General features: G+C 38.7%; 2 protein-coding genes across 5 annotated transcripts in view; both read left to right on the plus strand.

Moving 5' to 3' along the window:
- Positions 1-17904, plus strand: part of Ppm1b (protein phosphatase, Mg2+/Mn2+ dependent 1B) — a 51746-nt gene extending 33842 nt beyond the window's left edge. The window contains exons 4-7 of one of the 4 annotated variants that reach the window (XM_051175201.1): positions 1543-1654; positions 2302-2359; positions 16903-16950; positions 17613-17904. In XM_051175201.1, coding sequence (XP_051031158.1) covers positions 1543-1654; positions 2302-2359; positions 16903-16950 — 218 coding nt within the window. In that variant the 3' untranslated portion in view covers positions 17613-17904. Of the gene's footprint in view, positions 1-1542; positions 1655-2301; positions 2360-8492; positions 9184-10352; positions 12119-16902; positions 16951-17612 lie in introns of those variants that run through there. The other 3 variants (XM_051175202.1, XM_051175203.1, XM_051175200.1) reach the window with 3 other exon arrangements.
- A 5536-nt stretch (positions 17905-23440) lies between these two features.
- Positions 23441-24455, plus strand: part of Slc3a1 (solute carrier family 3 member 1) — a 35391-nt gene continuing 34376 nt past the window's right edge. The window contains exon 1 of the mRNA XM_051175199.1: positions 23441-23945. Coding sequence (XP_051031156.1) covers positions 23525-23945 — 421 coding nt within the window. The 5' untranslated portion in view covers positions 23441-23524. The remainder of the gene's footprint in view (positions 23946-24455) is intronic.

The following is a 24455-nucleotide window of genomic DNA, read 5'->3' on the forward strand; positions in this document are numbered from 1 at the left end:
ACGGACATGCGGGTGAGACTTAAATATATACAATAAAACTTTTTTTAAAATGAACTTTTTTAAAAAGTGAGTTACTAAGGCTGGGAGTGACTCAGTGCTTATCTTGTATATGGATAGCCTGGTTAGACCACTGTGTGCTGAAAAAGAAATCTTAGACTATGATCCCATCACTGCCAGCAGAGGCAGAAGGATTTATTTGAAGCTCGAGGAGAGATTGGGCTATAGACAAGATTGTCTTAGAGCGGGAGACAGACAGACAGACAGACAGAAGTGGGGTTGAGAGAATAGGGCCGGTAGTTAAATCACTTGCTGGGCAAGCAGCATGAGGATGGAGTTCAGCTGAGGCCAGACAGCTACATTGTTGTGGCAGCCCAGTGATCCCAGCACTCAGGAGCAGCACAGGAAGCTCACCTGCCAGCTAGCTAGCTGGACTGGCAATATCAGCTGGCTCTAGGCTCAATTGAGAGTCCCTGCTCTCACCTCCCCGCCTCCCTACCTTTCCTCCTCCTCCCCTCCCTCCCAAAACTACAATAATCTTCACTTTGTATATATGTATGCCTCAACCCATACACATATGCACATACATTAGGGTTTTTCTTTTCTGTAAGTCATATAAAAATGGAGAATGTAAAGTCTTTATTTTACAAGTACCATGACTCATTTTCTTTAAATTGCTATAGAACATAAGTGTCAATGTTTTAAAAAATTTTGTTCTTAAAATTGTTGTTCAACCTTTTTTTTTTTTTTTTAATTTTCCTGTAATGACTATAGACAGTCTCACTGTAATTGTCTTTAACTCTGACTGGCCTTAAACTTGTTTTTGTAGCCCAGGCCATTCTGATTCTTCCTTCTGACTGCTAGGATTTTAGACATGTACCACAGGGCTCAGCTTACGTGATTGTGTTATATTATTTTTACTTAAAAATTCCCTGCTGGGAAAATTGCTTATTTGGTTAAGTGCCTATCTCAAAGTATAAAGATGAGTTCAAATCCCTAGTAAGCATGTAAAAACCAGGTGTTATACATCCCCAGCAACAGAGTGACAAAGGGCAAAAAGGGCAGATAAGCTACAGGTCCAGTGAGAAACCTTTGCTTAAAAAGTAAGGTAGAAAGTAATAGAGGACACTGGACATGACCTTTACTTGTCATATGTGTACTTGTGCACATGCCATGCACATAATGCTACAGTGTTTGTCCATGAGTTATTACATTCCTGAGAATCATTTTTATTGGGTATAACCATTTCAATCATTGACCTTTTTTTTTTTTTTTCCTTTTGAGACAATTTCTTTGTCAACAGCCCTAGGTGTTCTGGAACTCCACTATGTAGACCAGGCTGACCTTGAACTCACAGAGATCCACCTGTCTCTGCCTCCTGAGTGCTGGGATTAAAGGAGTGTGCCACCACTACCTGGCTGCTGATGTTTTTCTTTACTGTCCTCTTATGATTGACATTTAATTCTAGTTTATATTTTATGAAACTCTATTAGAGTGAAGACATATATGCCAATGGTTTTTCATGTCCTGCTCCTAAATTTGCAGAAATTATGGAGAAGCCTGGGGAGGAAGGAATGCCTGATCTTGCCCATGTCATTCGAGTTTTATCTGCAGAAAATATCCCAAACTTACCTCCTGGGGGAGGGCTCGCCGGCAAGTAAGTAGAGCAGAAGAGCTGATTTTGAATCCATTTTAAATTAGTAATTAAATCATTTTGAATAAACAAATCAGAAGTAGATCATTTATGTAAAGGTAAAGCACTTCATCCAAAAAGATGGGTTGTGTGCAGGGGTGGGGTGTGGGTGTTCTTGCATGTGTCAGCACAGGGTTGGCAGAATGGCTCTCTCCTGACATCACATGAGTTCCAGGTATTGAGGAAGTCAGATCATCCCGCTTGGCAGAGAACACTTCACCCACTCACCAGCCCATGGCTGTTGTATTTTGTTTTGTTTTTAAGAAATATTTTCTTCAAAGATAAATCTTTTGCTTAATAAGAACAATCAGATTTTACAAGATCAAAAAAATTATGACTGGCTGGGCAGTGGTGGTTGTATACCTTTAAGCCCAGTGATCAGGAAGCAGAGGCAGGTAGATGTCTGAGTTCAAGATCAGCCCGGTCTACTGAGAGTTCCAGGACAGCTAGGACTACACAGAAAAAACCACACACACACATACACACACGCGTGTGAAGTGTGCAAACAGTTCTCTGCAAATATTTGGTGTGACAGTACTTTCTGTGGTCAGGGCAATATTATTTGAAATATGAGCTTAAAATTATACATAATGTAAAACATATCTTTCTAGGCGCAATGTTATTGAAGCTGTTTATAGTAGACTGAATCCACACAGGGACAGTGATGGGGTAAGTTGTAGTTTATTTCTTAATGATTTAATGTACTTTTATATTATAAATACTAGATATAAATAATTCACATAGTATTGCCTATGTAATAACTGCTATTTTAAGGAGTCACTTGATGTTTTAGAAAATTGTATTAGAGACATAGAACACTGTTCTATGGATAGGTTTGTTGTCACTTTGTCTTTTCAGATAACTTTTTTGTTTGGGCTCTCTCTATTCTCCCTATCTCTGCCTTTCTTCCTCTTCCTCCCTCATACCTTCATTTTGAGGGAAGAATGTGCTGTCAAATAACTAATGTTTTTCAGTTACTGGCACCAGAGGTTAGTAAGTTACTCTGTCAGTACCCCTGTGTGCCCAGGTGAGATGCGTGAAGATGTTTTGTCTAGTAGTGATGTGTGTGGCTGTGCCAATGAAGAGTGAGCTCTGCTCTCTCACCTCTTACCCTGTTGGCCCCAGGAATGATGGGCTGCAGTTGGCCCCTTTGGGTAGGCAGCTTCTGATGCTCAGAGCAGAAGAGATGTTGTCCCTGTCTTTAGTTGGGCTCAGTTTTAAAGTTAACCAGACAGAAATAGTTTGTGATAGATTTTCAAGTTTGGGGGGGGGGTATCTAAAAATAAATGATGTATATATATTTCAAAGCTTTAAGAAAGCCATACTTGGTAATGAAGTACCTTGAGAAGAAATTGACTTCACCTTCATATCTACAGACTCGCTTCACTTGGTAGATATAGTAGCCAGTAAATAGAATTTGTTGTTGTTTATTGTGTTGCTTTCCTAGGATTCGTTATTGCATAAATATAAACTCTTATTAAAGTCAAAGTATAAGTGGTTTTTGGTGGGGGTGGTGTGGGGGGGTCTCTAACCAGCTAGAACAGAGAACTGCTGTGGTGAGAAATAACAATGGAAATGGTTACAGAGCGGTGTGGCCCTTAACTGTTGAGTGAAGAACCATACTATTTACTAGGAGTCTAAGTATGAGAGACTAAAACCATTATCTATAAACACTCCACCCCCTAAAACCATTACCTGTAAACACTCCACCTCTTGCTGGGGATTAAACTTAGGACCTTATACATGCTAGGCATGTATTCTAACCCTAAGCTATATCCCTGACCCATTGGTGATATTTCTGCCATTTTAACATTTATAGCAATTAATTGTAGATTTTAGAAGTCAAATAGTTGTGAAGCAATTGTACAGATGAAATAATTAGTCTAAACTCATTATTAGTAGGTACTAGATTAGAGAAACTTACTCATTCGCTATAAAAACTGACTTTGTAGACTAGAATCCTATTTTGGGAAGCATTACCATACTCTTTCAGGCATGTGGAACCATATTTTTTTTTATTCTTACAATTTTTATGTTTAAAATTTAAAAATTGAGACAATAATTGTGTGTGTCCAAAAGTTCACCTGGATATCAGCCAGAAATTTCATAATTTAAAGATACTTAGAAAGCTTAAGGGAGGCTTAGAGGGCTCTTACTTTGCTAATGCTGTTCTTTTAGTTCAGTGTTTTAGGGCATGGTCATTCTTAATGAGTGTGGTGTCTTTAGGGACTGTTGATCAGGCAGTTTACAAATACCCAGACAGTTTTTTAAAATGTATCTGTAGTTTTCATCAGTTTCTCAAAGGACCCAGTGTTCCCACCCCCCAACTTTACCATATACCCTAACATCTGAAAGTAAAACTACATTTTAGCATAAGTTGTTCTTAGAGTACCCAGGGCCTCTGATTACACCCTTTCCCTTTTTCTAAAATGTTGATTGTGAGATCTGGGACTTAAGCCTGGTTTATTTTGATTCGAACCCCAACACACACAGGAATTAGTAAAGGAAGCTCAGTACAAGCTTGTTGGGAGAGGGGCGGATGTAGTTCAGACAACCTAGCATAATCTGTGAGCCTCAGGTCCAAGTAACAGATTCTTTCTCAAAGTGATGTCATCTGAGGAAGGACACTAGAAGTTGACCTCTGATCTGCAAACACCTACAATAAAAGATTGCTGGGCTGTAGAGATAGTTAAGCTGTTAAAGGCCAGGCTCATACTCAAAACATCAAGGAGATTGCTTAATTTCATGATAGTCTGGTGGTTTTGTGTGTGTGTGTGTGTGTTGGTGTATGATGTGCATGTTTGTTAATGTGGGTATGTGCAGTTAGATGTGCATATGTGTGTCCATGCTGCAGGTTAGGTAGCTTTCCTCAGTTGCTCTCCACCTTTGTGTTCTGAGACTTTAAAAAGTCTCTCACTGACCCTGAGGCTCATTAATTTGGCTAAACTGGTTGGCCGTTGAACTTCAGGGATTCACTTGTATTGTATCATGCACACACAAGAGTGTGTGAGTGTGTGTGTGTATGAGAGCAAGAGAGAGAGAGAGAATGAATGGGAGTGTAGGCATGTAGAAGTCAGAAGACAACAACTTCAGATGCATAAGCTCTCTTTGTTTCTCCACTATGTATGCCAGGCTAGGCGGCCCTGTAAACTTCCGGCAATTCTCCTGTCTTGGCCTTCTGTCTCTCTGGGTACACTGGTGTTATTATAGGCTTGTGCTTGTGGTTTCTGGGGATTATAACTTAGGATGACGGGTTCTGCACCAAGCACTTTTACCCAGCCCTGAGCCTGCTAGTTAATCTTTTCAGTGTGCTTAGCTCTCATTGCCTATTTGCTCTTTACCTTATTTACTTAAATTCTTATGTTTTGTTTGGTATGAAAAGGATGTTTTATGGGAGGGTTGTGTATAAACACATCATATGTGTGGAATTCTAGAGTAGGCTGTCAGGTGGCCTGCTCTGTCACTCCTCACTTTATTCCTTTAAAACGGTATCTTAATGAGTGTAGCACTAGGTTGGCAAGCAGCAAGCTCCAGTGATCCTCCTGTCTCATAGCAGTAGGGTTGCAGGCCTGCACATGGCCACACCCAACTCTTCTGTGGACACTGGGGTCTGAATTCAGGTTCTCAGGCTTGAGCAGCTAGGGCTCTTACTCACTGAGCCCTCACAGTGCCAAGGATGTGTTTTTGTATAAATTGATTGATTGATTGTTAAACTATGTCGGTCTAGATGACACAGCCATTAAGGGAAATTAATTCTTGTCTCACTGTGTCTTAATTTTTTTTGCATAGAATATAAACTTTTTATAAAGATTTATTTACTGTGTAAGTGTTTTATCTGTGTGTATACTAAGTGCACCATGTAGATGACGTGTCTTAAGACATAACAGGGAGTTAGAGCTTCTGAAACGAGCTTCAGATGGTTGTGAGCTTAACCCCAGCCCTCTGAGGGAGCAGCAGTCACTTTTAACTGCTGAACCATCCCTTCAGATTCCTGTAAACAATACTTTTGAACATGTATTTTTAAAAAAAAAAAAATTAAATCATGGGTATTTTACCTTCATGTATGGCTTTTCATGCCTGGTACCTAAGAAAGCCAAAGAAGACATTGGCCACCATGTGGATGCCAGGACTCTAACCCGGGTCCTTTAACTGATGAACTATCTATCTCTTTGGCCTCTTTTTATGTTTGTTATTTTGTTTTTTAAGACAGGGTTTCTCTGTATTGTTTTGGAGCCTGTCCTGGAACTAGCTCTGTAGACCAGGCTGGACTCGAACTCACAGAGATCCGCCTGCCTCTAACTTCCATGTGCTGGGATTAAAGGCATGCACCCAGCTCTCTTTGGCCTCTTAAAATCCATTCTGAGTGTCTAGACACACATGCAAAACTGTTAATTCACGATAATGCACTCACTGGAGCCCTCAGATGGATGTTGTACTTGTCACAGATGTGAACTCTGTCCCTCGTTAATGCAAAGGCCACCCCTCTTCAGTTATAGGGACAGTTACAATATTATTTCAGAGAGTGCCAGTGAAGGTGAAATGACCTTGTGAAGTTCTTAGCACAGATGTTGGTTTTCCCTCCTGAGTGGTGTGAAGGATATAGAAAAGAGCATGAAAAAAAATGTGCATTCTAATTTGGAGAACTTGGGAAGTCTGCAGGGTGAAGTACATTATAGGTGTACTGTATGAATTTTTCAAAGTTCAAGTAAAGAAAGCACAGCCTAGGTAATAGCTTCTTGTGATAGGAGCAAAAGCCCTGAAAGACATGATAGTATTTAGAGAGCTGTCATTGCTGGAGCTGTGATTAAAGGCTTGCACATCCACCATTCAGCCAGTCCCTTACTTCTTTCTTTCTTTCTTTCTTTCTTTCTTTCTTTCTTTCTTTCTTTCTTATTTAATTAATTAATTACGTATTTGTTTGTTTGGGATAATAAATTTTTTAAAAGATGGTTGGTGTAGGCCTTTTATTCCAACTTTTGGGAGGCAGAGGCAGGTGGACCTCTGGTTTCAAGGCACCCAGGGCTACAGAGAGAAATCTTGTCTCAGAAAACAAAAAAGAAAAAAGAAAGATAACTAGTCTTACAAAGCTGCCAATACTGTGGCGCAGACAGTATAAAGGACACACTGGAACCTATTGCATTGGACTCACAGGTAACAACAGCCTTACTCCAGTCCAACTTGAAGTAGGTTGGGTGAGCTGTGACTGTATGCTGAGTCTCAGTTATCCTCAAGTACAGCTTTGGTGTCTATAATTTAAAAGCTTTGTGAGTGAGTGGACAGTTAAGCCAGGGGAGCTATTCTGCATGTTCATCAGTTGCCCATTCAAAACAGGTACTGATGTTCTACAGTTCATTTTAAAAAAATAATAGGGGCTGGGGGGCAGGCTTTCAGGAGGTCTGGGATGCACCATTACATTTCTTTTTTTAAAAGATGTGATTAAAGACAGTGATTGGAAATGCAATTACCTCGTTCAGTCATAGCTCTTCCTGAACACAGTCAGATAGGGACCCTGAAGAGAATACAGTTTTTACTAGTTAGTACAAGGGGAAAGGTAATGGGAAAAGGATAATAAAATCTGAACAGAGAACTCATTTTGTAAAAATAGTTAATTTGACAGTTAAAAATATGCTCATAGAAAGTGGGAAAATTGAAAGCAAGCACAACCCACTACCCATTACCCTGTATCACTGTTTCATGTTTCTTATCTTTCCAAGCACTTTAGGCACATCTTAGTTACTTGTATTTCGTGTGAATGGGTGCCTGCAGATAAAGTCTGCATCATTTATGTTTCTGGTGCCCAAGGAGTCAAGGAAGGTTTCAGCTCTCCTAGGACTGGAGTTGTGAGCAGGCACGTGGGTTCCGGGAGTTGACCTGTGTCCTCTGCATGAGCAGCTAGTGTTCTTAACCACTGAACTCACCATCACTCCCACCTCTCTTCTCTTTCCCAGAACTTTAAATACATAAAAATAAGCACATCTTTGCTTTTTTGCCATAAGGACTTTTTTTTTTTTTTTTTTTTTACGCTCAGGTCCTTTCACTTTTCTCATGAACACTATCATTTTTATTATAGAGGTTTTATTAATGTTACATCTCCGAAGATAGTTAAGACTACATCTTAGAGCCTCTATCAATAACCTATTTTTTTTTAAATGTTCCTAGCATTTGGTGTTGAAAACTTCCAAATATGTTAAAAATTAAAATGACAGTGATTATTGTAGATTCCAGTTGTTCACATTTCACTCTAGTTGCTTTGTATATCTTAATGTCTACGCATATATAGCAAATCTTTTGTGCTAATCCTTTATGAAAATACTGTGTTCTAAGGTAGAAATTATTTTCAAAATTTTTTACATCTCTAAAAGAATACAGTTTACATATTTATAGTTTGACATTTGTCTTTTCTCCTACTCACCATTTAGCAGAAATAAAGAGACTAACATTCTGATGGCTGCTCCTCTGTCCTTTTTCTTTCTTAGAATTAAATCATTTTAACCAACAACTTTTTTTAAAAGTTATTTTAGGAAATATTTGTGTAAGAGTTTTAAAAGCAAAGTATTTCAGATTAAACTGATGAAAATGGTAATTGGAATAAGACATAAACTAGTTCATGATAATTGGCTAAGAATAACTTGATGTTACAATTTTTATTAATCTGCACAGGTAAGAACTGATGGTTAATGAAAATGTTTGCTTAACTATGTTGCTTATGGTAAAAGAGATAGAGCTTTGTGTGATGTGTTATGAAATACATGTGATATCCTAGTTTGTCTACTGACACTGGGGTCTTACATCTTAACAAAAGGCCTCCGATGAAGCAGAGGAAAGTGGATCACAGGGGAAATTGGTGGAAGCTCTCAGGCAAATGAGAATTAATCATAGGGGAAACTACCGACAACTTCTGGAGGAGATGCTGACTAGTTACAGGCTAGCTAAAGTAGAGGGAGAAGAAAGCCCTGCTGACCCAGCTGCTGCAGCTGCTTCTTCGAACAATGATGCTGGAAACCCAGTGGCAATGCAGGAAAGACACACTGAATCAGAAAGTGGTCTTGCCGAATTAGACAGCCGAAATGAAGATGCAGGGACAAAGATGAGTGATGAAAAAATATGACCTTTTTTGGGAAATATTTTTGTGATCTTGATTTGACAGTTTTTTACTTAGGAAGTATAATGTGTGCATTTATATAACCATTTTGTTATTTGAATCTTGGAAAACTAGTTTTCTTATATTCCTATAGCCTTCTTTTTTTAAAGGCCTTTGCATACACCTTGATGATAGTTTAAAATTGACTATTTATAGTATTTTGAATTTAATGAAGTTATATGTCATTTTACATTGTATACCAGAAATTAGGTTGCTGTTTAATTAAAGTCAGTAGTTAATTCTTAATAGCTCGGATTAGAGATTGCTGATTGGAAAGACAACTATACATTGTGAAAAAACTTGTTAATGTAGAATTACTCTGCTTATTTTATAAACTCATACATGCATAGCTAGATTTGTAATACTTTTGTTTACTTATCATATTAGTTCTTCAGAATGGCTGGTACTGGCCTATAATTTTTCTTTCAGAGTTGATAATGTGTGTTATTTGATCTGTTTATATTTTACATCTCTGTAGTTTTATTTTTAGAAGTTGTGGAGATACTGGATGTGTGGTTATGTTTCCTTTCTCTGTATTCTTTATGAAACATTTTTAAAAGAACTATGTATTACTCATATAGCTTTCATTTGTATATTCTGTATAGCTTACTATACATATAAAAATGTATGTCAACCAAGTGTTTAGAATGAAATTATCAGTGTTTAAGTTCAAATAAAGCATGTGATATGGAATAATCTATGCATGTTGTACTTTTTTTAGTTTTTATTTATTTAATAATCAGGTTTGGGATACTGGAAAACTCCCTAATATTCATTTATAACTATTAAATTCAGCACACTTTGGCTTAGCTGTTTTTTATCAACAAAAGAAAAAAAATTAATTAAAAAATACGTCTTGCCTACTCGAAAGTAACTCAGTTCTGCTGCCTTTCTCTGTGGTATGGAACACCCACCTTCAGATAGTTTGGCACATGTAGCTGTTTAAGAAAGTTGTCCCGTGAGCATTTCAAAGGTTGCAACATTTTCCAGTTTTGGTATGAGTATTCATCAGGCATTCATTAACAAATATAAGAATCCTAAGCTATTTTAAAAACAGATGTGAGTTTTGCCTTGGTTAAAATAGATATTTTAAATGAAGGGTGCTTTAAGTCATCAAAATATTTTGAACAATTTTTTAGCTATATATTAACTTATGTTTATATTTATAATTTTGTGTTTAACGTTGCTTAAAGTACCATAATTTACAAGTTTGTGTTCTTCAGATGTTGGAGCTGATGCTTTGGTACATTTTCTTTCCAAGTCAGAATATTTTTTTGAGTGTTTTTGAGAAAGGAAGGCCATTAGGTGGAGAGGGAGGGAGAAATCCCAACTGTCATGTATGTTAGATAGATACACATGTATGCATATATCATACATTACACGCACCTCTCTGTTAAGGTGACCTTTTCAATCAAAGAAGGAAGGTAATTTGTTCACCTGATTTGTTTTCTTTTGAAAGTCAGTCGACGCTGAGTGGTGCAGGTACATAATAACAATATTCTTCCTTTTCTCTTCTTGTAGGGCGCTGGAGATCTAGAAGACTCATGATAGCCTTATAACCCTTCTAAAATGCTTTTGAAACTTTTAATCACATTTTCTTCAATACAAGGGGAAATATACTTGTGGATTCCCACTGTTTTGGATATGAGCAGAAAACCATTAGCATTTACCATCCTTTGTTCACATTTGTATTTCCCAATTATCGCCACTCATAGCATTGCCTCTACTCTACAGTGTTTGGGTTCTTTTGTTTATTTTGTTTTCCTTTTTTGTTTGTTTGTTTTTATTTTTGTTTTAACCAACCTCAGGCATCTTGTTACAACTGTATTGAATTTTTGGCCCTAGGAAAAAATGGAATTATTTTACCACAAACCAACAAATGTGCCTGAGGTCCATGGGAATATAGTTAGCCATACTCTGAAGATACATTATGGGTTTTTTTGTTTGTTTTTCTTTTTAAACAAAACAAAATACAACATATAAGCATGTAAGAATAAAGAATTGTAAGAAAAGTTCCAGTTTTTCAGTTCACTAAGTTGGAAGCCTTTTGTAGTTCTGTGGCTTGGAATTTCATTTGAGCAATTACTATAGGATATGTATTTATTATTAATTGTTATTTAAACTTTTTCCAATTTCCTTGTACTACCAAACTGGGTTCTCCAATAACGTTCACTTTGTAACATTGTCTTGCTTCAAGATGGTGTTTGGCAATAATATAAACCCTTACAAATTTTACGCATGTGTCTACTACATCCTTCATCTCTTACTAGGAAATTTTTTGAAACCAAATGAATTAATTTATGGCTATTTATAATTTGCTTTGTCATCTTACTGCTTTGAATTCTTTTAATTGATAATATTTGCCTTTATAATGTAAATTGTGATTTTATTTTTGTTTTATGTATGTGTCTCTATAGTTTTAATTTTTAAGATACAAGTTTTATGTAATGTGGTATAATTTTTAACTGTTTATGTTATTTTAAAAGCTCAGAATATCACATTGAAATACTATAAATACAATTAAAAGTATCTATTTTAGATCTAAGGAAATGTACAGAGATATTTTCATGGGTTCAGTATAAGCGTTCATTTTATAACACTGGGCACGGTACGGGGTGGCTGTCACATAAGGTACTTAAATTTTTACAATAATTTTGAATTCTAGGGATTTTTATCCCCTTCGTTTTGCTGAACATGAAGAGTAAAATACCAAAAAAAAAAAAAAAAAAGTTAGTGGACTTTGCAAAAGTAATGAATGTATCCATTTGTACATGGTTTACATGTTGTAGATGCTTTGCAAGCATTTTCCTCTCTGTTTTAATTGTGTTTCAGCAGGTTGTAGTTGCCTTTATGTGTAGTTAAAATGAGCCATCATCCGGTCCTGTGTGAGATGGAATTCATGGTATTTCTGTATCATTTTCCTGAAGCTGTTTCTAGGAGCCACACATTTGAATACAGATGGCTTTCCTGATCACTTGGTTTCTTGTGCACCTGAGTTTTGCTCTGAAAGGAATTACTGCCATGATATATTTTATTTATTCTTTAGATTTTAGCCTTGTAAGTTAAAGTGCTTTACTTGATGGTATTAAAAGCTACTTGTCCCTTTACTGGTTTTTTTGGGGGATTGTTAAAAGATGGGGAATGAAGAATGCAAAATGGTTTATTGTTTAACCTGTCCACTCTGATCTGACCCTGTACTGATAGTACCTTTCCAGTATGGTATTGTGATGTTTCATAAGTGAACATAACCAACTTGTTACCTAAATAAAGAATCAATTTTAAAACAATGTGACATATTACTCTTTGGTGTGATTTTCAAAAAATAAAAATGCAACTTTGGTTTTGTTTTTAACTATGTATCATGTGCATACTTGTGAAAACACTGATATGAACATTAATGAGCACTAACTCTATAAACAGGCACCAGCCAGGCCAGGTAGGGCAGTACTAGGTAATTTCTCTGTTCCAAACTGCCTGTTAATGCTTCTTGAGCAAAACAACTCTTAGGTTAGTGGTCCTCATGGTGGAAATACTGTGTGTTTATAACCCCATGAGAGGAATCACGTTGAGTGTTTTTGCTCTTGTGAACTTTGTAGTGCAGTTATTTGTAAAATTTGACCTCAGGACCCATTTGTAATCTTAAATTATAAATGTCACAGAGAATTTTTTGCTTTGTGGATTCTGTTGGTGTTTAGTGTATTGGAATTTAAGGCAGACTTTTATGTAACTATAAAACTCCATGTTAGTAGAACTAACATTGGTTTATGAAAGGTAGTTTTCCAAATACAAACAGAGAAAGTGACATAATATGTGGTACTAGTTTTTACTTTTCAACGTTGGGCTGGGTTCTTCCCCTTAGCTTTCTAATACATGTTTTCTTGTTTGTACAGTCTCACATTGTAGTGTTTGTTGAAATCTGCCCATACAAAGATACTAGCTAGGAATGAGAATGTAGAGTCTGAAGCCTGCCTTTGAGAAGACTGTACTATTAATGTGAAGTCCTCTGGGTCTGTCTTGCATTTTGGTCTGATTTCTACCAACCAGTGCATGATAGCCATTAGGGGAATACTAGTTCACTGAATTGCAACATTATTTTCAGTGCTGACATGTATGTTATGCAATAGTTAAATTTTATTTGCTAATATAATTTTTTAAATCCTTTTAAGTATTGAGAAGCTATCAAGCTCATGGTGTTAGAAAAAGATTTTTCAGAATTTTAATTTCCTTTTGAAAGGTGAAATTTTATCATTGGCAACAAATACTGTCAGTTGTTTTCCTAGAGTGACACTCTTGATTCATTTATTGTGGAGGAAATGTCTCCTGAATAATCATAGCCTGCCAGTCATTCTTTGACATTAGCAATGTTTTTTTTTTTTTTTCATGTAAAGTGGCTAGTGCCGTTCCATGCACAGCTCTAATAATAGTCCCTTAGAACCAGTTCTAGCCATTTCATCACACAAGATTTTTTTTTTTTTTTTGTAATGTACACTGAAGCATAGGAATTACTTTTGTTTGGAAGTGTTCTTAAGATTATTTATATATAGGATGGGCCTCAAATTTAGGATCCCCTAAATTTGCTGGAGGCAGCTAAAGAGTGTTCAGCAAAAATTACATTGTATTTTTCTATAAGTAAGGCATCCCTAGGTGTTCAGAAAATCCATTGTAGTTAAGGCATAGTCAGATGTAGTGATAATTAGCACTAGAATTTAAGTGATTTTTCTGTGTTTTCTCCCCATTGAACTTTGGGAGTATTTCTCTGAGCCCCAAAGAAAAGACTAGCTAAGTGTTTTGTTTATTTGCTTTGTTCTTCTGGAAGTTGAACTTGGGGTCTTCAGTGTAACAGGAAAGAGCTGCTCCTGCAACCTAGAGGCATCTGTTTTTTTCTTTTGTGTATGATTTGTGTCAATGTGATCTAGAAGTAAAGCTAAGCCCTCCCTAATGTGTTATCGGAAAAATGTTCCATGGGTACCTGTTGTCAACTCCAGAGTAGTGGTGCTTTTTCCTGTTTGGGTCTTACTACATAGCCCTAGCTGGCCTCAAACTCAGGTACTCTTCCTGTCTCTTCAAATGTGGATTAGAGGTAGATACAGACTTACAAACTTTGAGAAGATGGAAATTAGGAAGTGGGTTGTTCTAAGTTTTGGCAGATGAAACTAATTGTTTACTCTTAGAAGAAAAGCCACTTGGAAGAAGCACTTGCCTGAATTGTGAGTGGCGATGGCCACCCCTGCTTTTCCTGACTGCCTGGTATTGTGAGACCTACTTGTACATAGAAGGTGGGAGAAGAAAAGTTGGGCTCTTGGAAGAGATCATCACTGCTGTCACTGTTTGGCTTGGCAGTGTACAGTGTCCAGGAATCAGAGGCAAAATGGGTGACAAGTTTGAGGCCAGCTTGAGCTACATAGTTAAGACCCTTTCCCCACAGATCCACCCAACGTGTTTTGTTTTGGGTGTATTATGGAGAGGAAATTGTTTCCTAGCCTCAGGTTTAAACTTAACCTGTTGCATTTCTTCTATATCCCCCACTTCAAGAAAGAGAATGGTTAAGTAGTAGTAAAAATGGGCATAGAATTCAGTTTTATGACTATCACTCAGGTATTGGTTATTATAAACATCTGGTCCTGCACATGCCTTTAGCCTGTGCTAATACTGCTCTAGACTGGTGCTTCTAGAATAGGTGACTGGGTCATTGAGCATTCCCATCTCTGAAGCATTATACTAAGGATGCAAAAACAGGTACCACAGATCCAGAATGTCTCCATTTCACCCCATCCTCATCAATTCTCCATTGTCTACCTTGAGTTTTGTCAGTGAGGCAAGCAATTCCCCAGTAGTACCTCATGTTTCTCATTACATGTGAAAATACATATTGGCCTTTGGGAGTCCTCTGAATTTGGTTCTCACATACTTGGAACCATTGTTCCTTTGAGTCACCCTCTCTCCCATTTGTCTTTTCTTTAACATGGTTTCTGGTCTTTGTTCTGTGAGCTCGTGCTCTCCCCTTTGTCTTTTGTCTCCTGTTACTTTGCAAATAGGGTCTCTTATTATTTAACATTTTACCTTGTGGTTTCTATTAAATCATCCCATACATAATTGCTAATGTTTTCAATTGGTTGGATTTTTGTTGTTGAAACATTTGCTTTGTGGGTATAGAACTCCATTTTGTAGTTCTGGCCGCCCTCAAGCTCACAATTTTGTCAAGCCTCCCAAGTGCTGGGGGTGTACATGTTGAGCTGCTGCCCAGCTCTTTAGTTCTTCTGTTTTGGTTTTCCTTGTGCATAGTTTTAACATCCAAGCTTTTAGAGATATAACCCATGATGACAATGGGAAGGTTATCCCAGCAGTGCTCATGTAAGCTTGTTTCAAACTCTGAAGTAAGCATCCACCACTGCCTAGATCTTTCCAGGTTTCCCCCACTCACTGTGCTAATTGGTCTTGGATGCCACCCTAATCCCAACTGGTACATGCCAGTTCCTTGAAGTGACTGTCTCTAGATTTTATCCTAATTTAAGGCAGATATTACTAAGGAAGAATAATACCATTAGAGGAATATATTAAAAGCCTAACTTGACTACAAACTGCTTTATTCTGTCTATAATATCTAAATTTTGAGGCTTCCTCTATCTGTAGTTTCTTAACAGTCATTGGCTTAGTGGCGCCATGCCCTCTTGGGCGGGCTTGTTACTAGTTTAGTTCATGGCTGAGTGCTATGTACTGTCAGACTATCTTTGCTACATTCAAATGCTGTCTGAGATTATTTCTAGAGGACCACCCCTATTCAGCATAGAAGTGAAAGTTTTAGATGCTACTTACAGTAATATGTAATGAATTTTAGTAAAGCCTTGTTCCAGAGTTGGATTGTCATGTTTCTTTATGATCCACAAGTATGCATGCAGTCTTGGTGTTGACAAGTGGTGTGGAGAGCCTGTGGGTGTGTCATGTGGACGAAGTACAAAAGCAGAGCAGACTGTTCTAGTAGAAGACTGGGACTTCCTGTGCATCTTCAACCCGGGCTCAGCCCCCAGCTAGGAGGATGATTACTCTCTGAGAGGCATTGGGGAAAGTGGGGTTTTAATTTTTCCCTTAAAGGAAAAGACATCAACACGTTGGCACTTGTGAAATTTGTGTATCATTTATAAAGTGAGTGAATGTTGCTTTCTCTCCCCCCCCCCCAATTCAAACTCGTTTCCCTTTTATTAAAGTCATAGTTGCTGTTACATCCAGTTGAAATGTTGCCAGGTGTCTGTGTTAGTCCAGTACTAATAAGTCCTTGGGAAGCTCATCCATAGGACTTGTATTTTGTTGCTAAGTTCCTATGGGGTAGAGATTGCCCATTCATCTAGAGTTGATCTGGTTTTCTGACCATGTGCTGGGATTTTTTTTTTAAATAAGCTTTTAAATAAAAACAACATAGAAACAAAATTAGTTAAATGGTTTTGAATTGCCTTCCAACAATGGTGTCAACTATATACCTGTAGTATACAAGAATGTCCTCCCCCCACACTTTTTCATTATGCACATTTCTTTTATATTTATTTTATATAGCATATGAACATTTAGTCTCACGTTTATGTCTTTTATTAAAGTTTGCATATTCGTTCTGTTAGTCATTTCTCTTTACGGTTAGCGAACTATTAGTCTTACATATTCATGAATTATTTCCTCCGTCTCATTGTAATGTTGTTTATGGTTTGTTGTTTGTCCGTGCATAGAACTTCTAAATCTTAGGTCATGCTGTGATTTTTTTTTTTTTTTTTTTTTTTTTTTTTTTTTTAGTGGGGTAGCTTTCCCTCAAGCAGAGTAAGGGCTTTTGGCTGTGATGGGATATGTACTACAGGGTGCTAAGAGGCTCAGGTCTGAAGACTGCTGTAGAGTTCTTACTGATCAGAGAGAGCATCTTCATCCCTGAAGTAGCATTTTTAACTCAAATTCAGTGATGTTTCTTTTATCTCACTCTAAAGTTTTTGAAGTAGATTACATAAACTGCAAAGATCTTACATGTTAAATTTTATGAACTTTACAGAGTCATGTACATTCAAAAGTTTTAGAATATTATCATTTTCTTCAACAGTTTTACCATCCTTCAATTTCATACACTGACAATGTTTTCATGTTATGAGTAAGTAAATGCAATTTTTCCTTTATGACTTTGTTCTTTTTAGTAAATACAGGTACAAACATTTAATACAACTGGAACTTAAGGATCAAAATCCAAAACAGCATCTTCCTGTAACTCTCCCATTACCCCCATGGTTCCAGATGTTGTGGAAGCCAGCCTTTCCCCATTCTTTCTATTCACTGTTGCATTTGGTTGTATTTTATGGACATCCCATGTCTCTCTAGCAATATCATGTTGTGTTGAATATCAACTTTATTATATTCTTGATTACCTGTGCCCCTTATTCTCCTTTTACAAAAAAGAAAAAGAAAAAGTTGAATGTTTTTACTCCTCAAGATAAGCTTTGGATAATGTGGGGAATATTTCCCTGTTGTCTGTGTCTTTAAATGTGTAGATTAAATTGCTGGTGGGTGATATTTTGAGCATGGATTATGTCCATTTCAGGAAGATGCTATGTCTTTCTAATTACAGAAGTGTTATATCACCCCCCACTACTGTTCAGTTCCCATTACACGGGCTGCTTTCTTAAATTACTTATTTCATATCTGTTACGTATTTCATATCTGTTAGTGCTCTTATGAACTATTCCTCTACCCCCAAAATAGAACTTAGCCATTAGTCACGGAAAAGCAAATGGTCTCAATGTCTATCATTTCCACCAGATGGCAGTCTTGGGCACGTCCATTTGTAAACCCAGCTGAGAACTCTGGTGACAAAGCAGTGGCTGATCGTCTTACCAAGAACCCAGAAGTACAAAGAAGAACAAAAAGTTTTGTTTTGTTTTTTGTAAACTTGAAAGAAAAAGTGAGTCCAACGTTGCATCATTCCAGTATCTGTTCTGCTGTGAGCGCTAATCTTCTACCCCATTGGAGAAGGCTGAGAAGAGCTCCCACCTTAACTTTTAAACCTTTGCTTTCCCACAGTCACACAATAAACATTTGTGGCTTCTTGGTAGCATCTGTGGTTTTATTCCAGGGACTATTGTGATGAAAGCATTAATCTGTTGTTACCATTTCCTTCCCTCCCCTCCCTACTCCATGCACCATTCAAACCAGAAGGTACTGGATTTCTCTGTGTGTGCTGTGGAAGCATCTTGCAGCTAGCTACTTTTTAACTATTCCTAGATCTCTCTTGAAAGGAGCTGGTGTTTGAATTTAACGTGAAAGCAAGAGGTTTGTACAGGGATACAAATCTTCAGAACCTTTTTGGTTTGATAACAGGACATTTCTAAGACCTGTATTGAGGAATGCAAGAAATAGAAATGTGCTTGTTCAGGCAAATTATTTGTCATCAGGTACACCTGCAAATGGCCTAAAATGGTTCGCTGACATGCATCGCCTGAGTAACCTTTACCTTTGTCTTATATTTTCTTTAGAATAAATGGGTTCAAACCTAGGGCTTCACATGTGCTAAAGAAGCACTCTTCTGAACACACACACCCATACTCCCCTTGTAGTGTTTGTCAGTGTGTTTCATAGTTAGGGAATGATACAGTTGAACCCCACAGCATAACCATATCTTTCTGGGCGATTGAATTGTCACTCGAGATCGAAAATGCAAGAAAGTCTGGGATAAAAAGGTTTGGTTTCTGAGCACAAAGTTTCATCAAGGGTAATATTGCTCTTCCTAGGGACTATGGGGCAAACTTTGTGAGGATGGACATCTGCTTTAGAAAAAAACCATGGAGAGGTTTCTTGGAGGTTTCAGATCTCTGTGTACTTTCATTACACGAAAGAGCAAACCTCAGTGTGGTGGACTTGCATAGCCTTGCATGATGAAATACATTCACTGACAACACTACAGTGATTATGCCCTTAGCTGCATTTTGTGTTTCAGAATGGAAGGGGTAACCAAAATCATAAACCCACCACCCAAATGCAGACAAGTAAGCTATATAAAATACGTTTTGAAAAGGAATTCCCCAAAAGTTAGGATTGACTACAGCTTCTAGGGCTCAAAAGTAGCCAGTGAGAAAGACAAAGGGAAACAGTAAGGCTGTAGATGTCATATGTTACACCAGTTTTTCTATGCATGCTGTTTTTCAATGAGAAATTTGAGGGTCAGTGAGATGATGGGTCACAAGGTTGCTTGTCACTAATTCCGATGACCTGTGTTGTTGGATCCCTGGGACCTACTAATGGAAGAGGTCTGACTCCCATAAGCTGTCCTCTAAGTGCATCTGTAGTACACATGTTTACACACCCAACACAAAGTCAACATAATTTTAAAGTTACTTTAGAGCCAGCAAGAACAGCAGTCCAGGGTTCGAGTCTCATCACCCACGTGGTGGCTTATAACCATCTGTAACTCAAGTCCCAGACATCTGATGCCCTCCTGACCTCCATGGATATTAGATATGCACAGACCTATGCAGACATCCATACACTTGGGGGGAGGCATTAAAATGTGAGTGCTGGGATTGGACTCTGGTTCTCGTGCTTGCCTGGCATGTTACTGATCAAGCTAAGCTCTTTACATGACAGCATGTCAGAGATGTGACCTTTTACCTTAGGTTTCCAGCTATTTAGTTTTGAGTAAAATTTTTAACCACTTGTAATTTTTCCCCCTGTACTGCCTGGTTATTGTAGTCCCTTGTTCTTAGCTGCTGTGATAATTTGTAAAACCAATTTTTTGCTCTCTGAAGCATCACATGTCAGAGGTATTACAACAAATGTTTTCCTCTAGGTGGTGCTTATCTGTTCCTGTCTACTGAGGAGGTAAAACTTAACTGGGGTTTTCCCATTTATATGCTCTAGGATTTATAGGAAAGCTTTTCAACTCCAGAGTTATTTTTGTATATCTTTTAGATGCATTCATTTTATATTTTTTACTTTTAACATAGAATTTATTTTGGTCTAAGGAATAAAGTAAGCTATAGAGCTTTATTCCAGATAGACATTACTTATTAAACTACCTTTCTGTCTCTGTCTTGAATGCTACCTTTTTATACTTTAAGCTGTTTTAATACTTCTTTCACATGTATCACATACCAGGATTCCAATTTTTTACCTCTTTTGTCTCAAGGTCTCAACTCTTTGTGTATTTGTTTTGAAATATATTAGGACTAGCTTCAGTTACCCTGAAAAATGTCACAGCTATGGACCCACATTGCCTGATTACTTTGTGGGCTTCATTTGTCAAATTACATTGTGCGCTTGTCTGAACAACTATTTTTTGAAATAATTATTAATGTGATTGCAAATGCCATTTTATTCTTTGATATAATGAACCATTCTGTGTGAAATATCCATTTAAAGTATCCCAAGTTTTCTGCTGATACTTAATGTTTAAACTGATAGAATGAAATTCCACGATGTGTACATATACATAAAATCTACCAGCACGTAACATGGCTTTCATGTTAAAGGTAAGTGATTTGTTTGGTGTATTTGTTGCAATGCCTTGTGATGTAGTAAATCCAAAGACATTACTCACTTGGGTCCATCAGTGTGCTCATGATTTAGTGTTAAAAGCACCCATGCTGCAAGTTCAAGGGCTGTGTTTGTCGTCTCAGTTCACAGTACAAAGAGGATGAACAGGTTGGTTCTGTTGTGGAAGTGAGTGCTGTGACATCAAGTTTTCTTTGTTCGTGATTATACACTGAGGTTGTACCATTATCGACTTCTCATCATTTACATTATTTTAAGCTGGGTGCGGTGAAGCATGCCTACAATCCTCCTCTTGAGGCAGAGGCCCGTGGATAACTGTCATTTCTTCACAGTCACACCTGCCCCCCAATAGTAGTTGAATTTCAAGAATTGCATTGTGGAGATACTGTGCCCTGGTCCCTCGTGGCCCTGAGGTTGCCAGTTTTTTGCAGGTCTCCTCCAGTGATGTGTCTGCTGCTTCCTCAGAGCCCACACAGTGAGTCTCAGGGCATCTATTGCTGTGATAAACATAACCAGGGAAGGACAAGGGTTATTTCAGCCCTGTAACTCTAAGGTCACACATTTGCTGAGGAAGTCAGAGCAGGAGCTGATGCAGAGGCCATGGTGAAATGCTGCTTGCTGGCTTGCTCAACATGGCTTGCTCAGCCTGCTTTTTCCAGTATTCAGGAGCAGCCTAGGGATGACACCACCCACAATGTGCTGAGCCATCCCACATCAATCATCAAACAAGAAAATGTACTACAAGCCAATCTGGTGAGGGCATTTTCTCAGTTAATGTTCCCTCTAGTGTCAAGTTGCCCTAAAACTAGCCCACACAGACGAACCTTGACCGTGGGTCAAGGGGATGGAGTGATGACTCAGTGAGTCAGAACTCTGAGCAAGCATGAGGGCCTGAGCTCTTAACCCAGCACCTTGGTAAGAGGCTTGGTATGGTTAAAACATGCCTGTGATCTCAGCGTCACATCACGGCAGAGACAGGGATGGCTTAGACACTCTGGTTACCAGCAGAGCTTAGTGAGACCTTATTTCAAGGGAGTAATTGGAGAGTGATAAAGCAGGACCTGAGGTCCTCCCATGGGTGTGCGTGGGGGGAGGTGGGCTCAAGTGACTCTTATCTCAAAAAAATGATTAGCTGAGCATTGATGTTACATGCCTTTAATCCCAGCACTCAGTAAGCAGAGGCAAGAGGATCACTGTGAGTTCAAGGCCAGCCTGGTCTACAGAGCTAGTTCCAGGATAGGCTCTAAAGCTACAGAGAAACCCTGTCTGAAAAACAAAACAACAACATAAAAAGACAGAGACCTCTAAGAAATGATTAATTTGTATTGAGAGTGGTCATTATGTATTTGAGAGAGAACGCAATATCAAAACATGAATGTTAAATTCATTAGCTATCTCTGAGTTCATAGTGACTTCCAAGGCTGCTAGTCAAAACAGACAACTACATTCATTACAGCAGAAAACTACATTCATTACAAATAAGTTTCATGTATAATTAATAATAACATTTATTAAATGTAATTGAGTATTTTTAAGAATATATTTAGCTCAGTGGTGGCAGACACCTTTAATCCCAGCACTTGGAGAGGCAGGCAGATCTCTGTGAGTGTGAGGCCAGCCTGATCTACAGAGTGAGTTCCAGGACAGCCAGGACTGTTACACAGAGAACCCTGACTCAAAAAACAAATCAAAAAAGGTTAGACAAAATTTGGTAGTTCATTACTCTGCATCATCATCCTGCAGAAAAGCCTTAATGTTAGGCACCCAGGCAACAGACAATAGAGACAGAAGGACTTAAAAAACAAGACAAAACAAAAACCCTGATGTTGAGTTCTGTCCCAGAACCCAGATGAAGGTGGAAAGAGACAAGCATCTGCAGTGTCCTTTGACCTCCTGTGGGGAAATGCACCACCCATACAATAAACACAATAATTATAGAATTTAAAAAATAAATGTAAAATAAAACTGCCTTCTATCTAATTAATTAATTAAACAGGCCCTCAAGTCCGGATGATAGTCTCAGTCGTTGAGGCTTAGGAGGAAATCCCAAAGGCCAGGTTTCCCGGGGCCTTGAGAATGTGTTCTACACTTGTCAATGATTAAGCAACTGTTTAGTGCCAGTGTTAAGGACTGTTTGACTGGAGCAGTACACTTGAACTTGCAAGTCTCATAACCCTGCCCTCCTCCCTCCCTCATCACAGTCTGCAGGTGCTTATAAAAGAATGCTAAGTCACAAGGCTCAAAGGACCTGACCCCAGGCTGAGCTGAGCACACACAGCCCTGCATACACTTGGGCTGTCTGGAGGCAGCCTGAGCTGACTGACATAAATGAGCTTTAGCAACAAAGTGTGGAGGTTCCTTGCCTCCAGAGTCTCTTCTATGCAGACCTGTAGGAAGAGAGACATACAGCCAGTTTCCCCTGGCAAAATCTGGAATCATTTTTATACCTAGTTAAAGAAAGAAAATGTTTCAAATGCTGTGAAACAGACTTGATTAACATTTACCACTATACCTTTTTTTTTTTTTTTTTTTTTAAATATATCTGTCTCAGTGGTAAAGGACACCTTCCTTGTACAACCACCATTGTCTATCCCCAAAACTCATCAAAATCCCCAGAAGAAATTCTATTCTCATCGACCCACAACTAACCACGATTCCTCCCCAAACCCCCAACCATTGTTCTATTTTCTTTTATGAGTATAGGTTGCTTGTAAGTGGAACCACATAATATCTATCTTTTGATGTGGTCATTTTCCTTAGCACAATTACCCCAAGGTCCATCCATCCTGCAGTATGTATCAAACTTCGTCCTCCTTTCAGGTTGGATAATATTCTCTTCACATTTTGTTTGCTCATCTCTCTGGGCCACCTCCACCCTTTGTAGTCTTGTGAATAGTATTGCTGTGAGCAGCTGGTACTCAGACAAGTAGCATCTCACAGAGCTTGGAACCCTGCCTCTTCTGTCTCCTCCTCCACGTGTTGTTACTGTAGCTGAGTCAGCCATCCAGTGTGAAGATAATTTTTACCCCCAACCCCATTTGCCCTTTCTTCCTTGGCTGGCCAAAGTCCAGCCAGGTTTATTTATAAGCCATTCAAAGCTCATTAGCAAACCACATCAGCCAGCAAGCAATCTTTCCACATCGGTCCCCGCTGAAAAGCACTTGGAAAAGGGGCCCAAGGTAGACATGAATGAGGACAAGAACAAGAGAGACTCCATCCAGATGAGTATGAAGGGATGCTGGACGAATAACGGGTTTGTCCAGAATGAAGACATCCCAGAGCAGGAGCCAGGCTCCAGGGACACCCCACAGCCCAACACTGTGAGTATCCCTGCTCCAGAGGAGTCTGGCCCAAAGGCTGAGCGTCCCTATGCCGGGATGCCCAAGGAGGTGCTGTTCCAGTTCTCAGGCCAGGCTCGCTACCGGGTGCCCCGGGAGATCCTCTTCTGGCTCACCGTGGTGTCCGTGTTCCTGCTCGTCGGGGCCACCATAGCCATCATCGCCATCTCTCCAAAATGCCTTGACTGGTGGCAGGCAGGTCCCATGTACCACATCTACCCAAGGTCTTTTAAGGACAGTGACAAGGATGGGAATGGAGACCTGAAAGGTGCGTGTTCGAACCCAGGATCAACCAGGGGAGGGTGGTTTGCGCCTCCCGCCCCTAGCTTCTTCGAAGCGCTTTAGTGGCTGGCACCAGTGCCCCTGGGCATTATCCAAGCACCACTCAGAAGTCGGCAAGTCTTGTGCTGTATATAAGACTGTTTACTGGAGGCCTTGGAGCAAAGGGTTTAATATCTTGTCCACTAAGCCAATGCACATATTCATTCACTTGTTAATTGTCCTACAACCTCCCACTTTGTGGCTGCATGTTTCCTTTGAGGCTGGCTGTCCTGGTATATGATGTAGCTTGTTGTCTGGCTGGAGATTATTGATAAATACATCATGTTACACAAATGTGATGTCTGCAGGAGGGAAAGGCTGTCTTCAAGTTCCAATCCTGAGAGATAAGAGAAGGTTAAAAGACCCAGCAATATGTTAGCTGTTAACTATATAGAGGGTTCTCTAGAGCAATACCCTAATGCAGGAAAATAAAACAAAAAATTTGTATCTTTTAAAT

Source organism: Phodopus roborovskii, unplaced genomic scaffold (assembly GCF_943737965.1).
Source record: "Phodopus roborovskii unplaced genomic scaffold, PHOROB, whole genome shotgun sequence".
NCBI classification, from domain to species: Eukaryota; Metazoa; Chordata; class Mammalia; order Rodentia; family Cricetidae; genus Phodopus; species Phodopus roborovskii.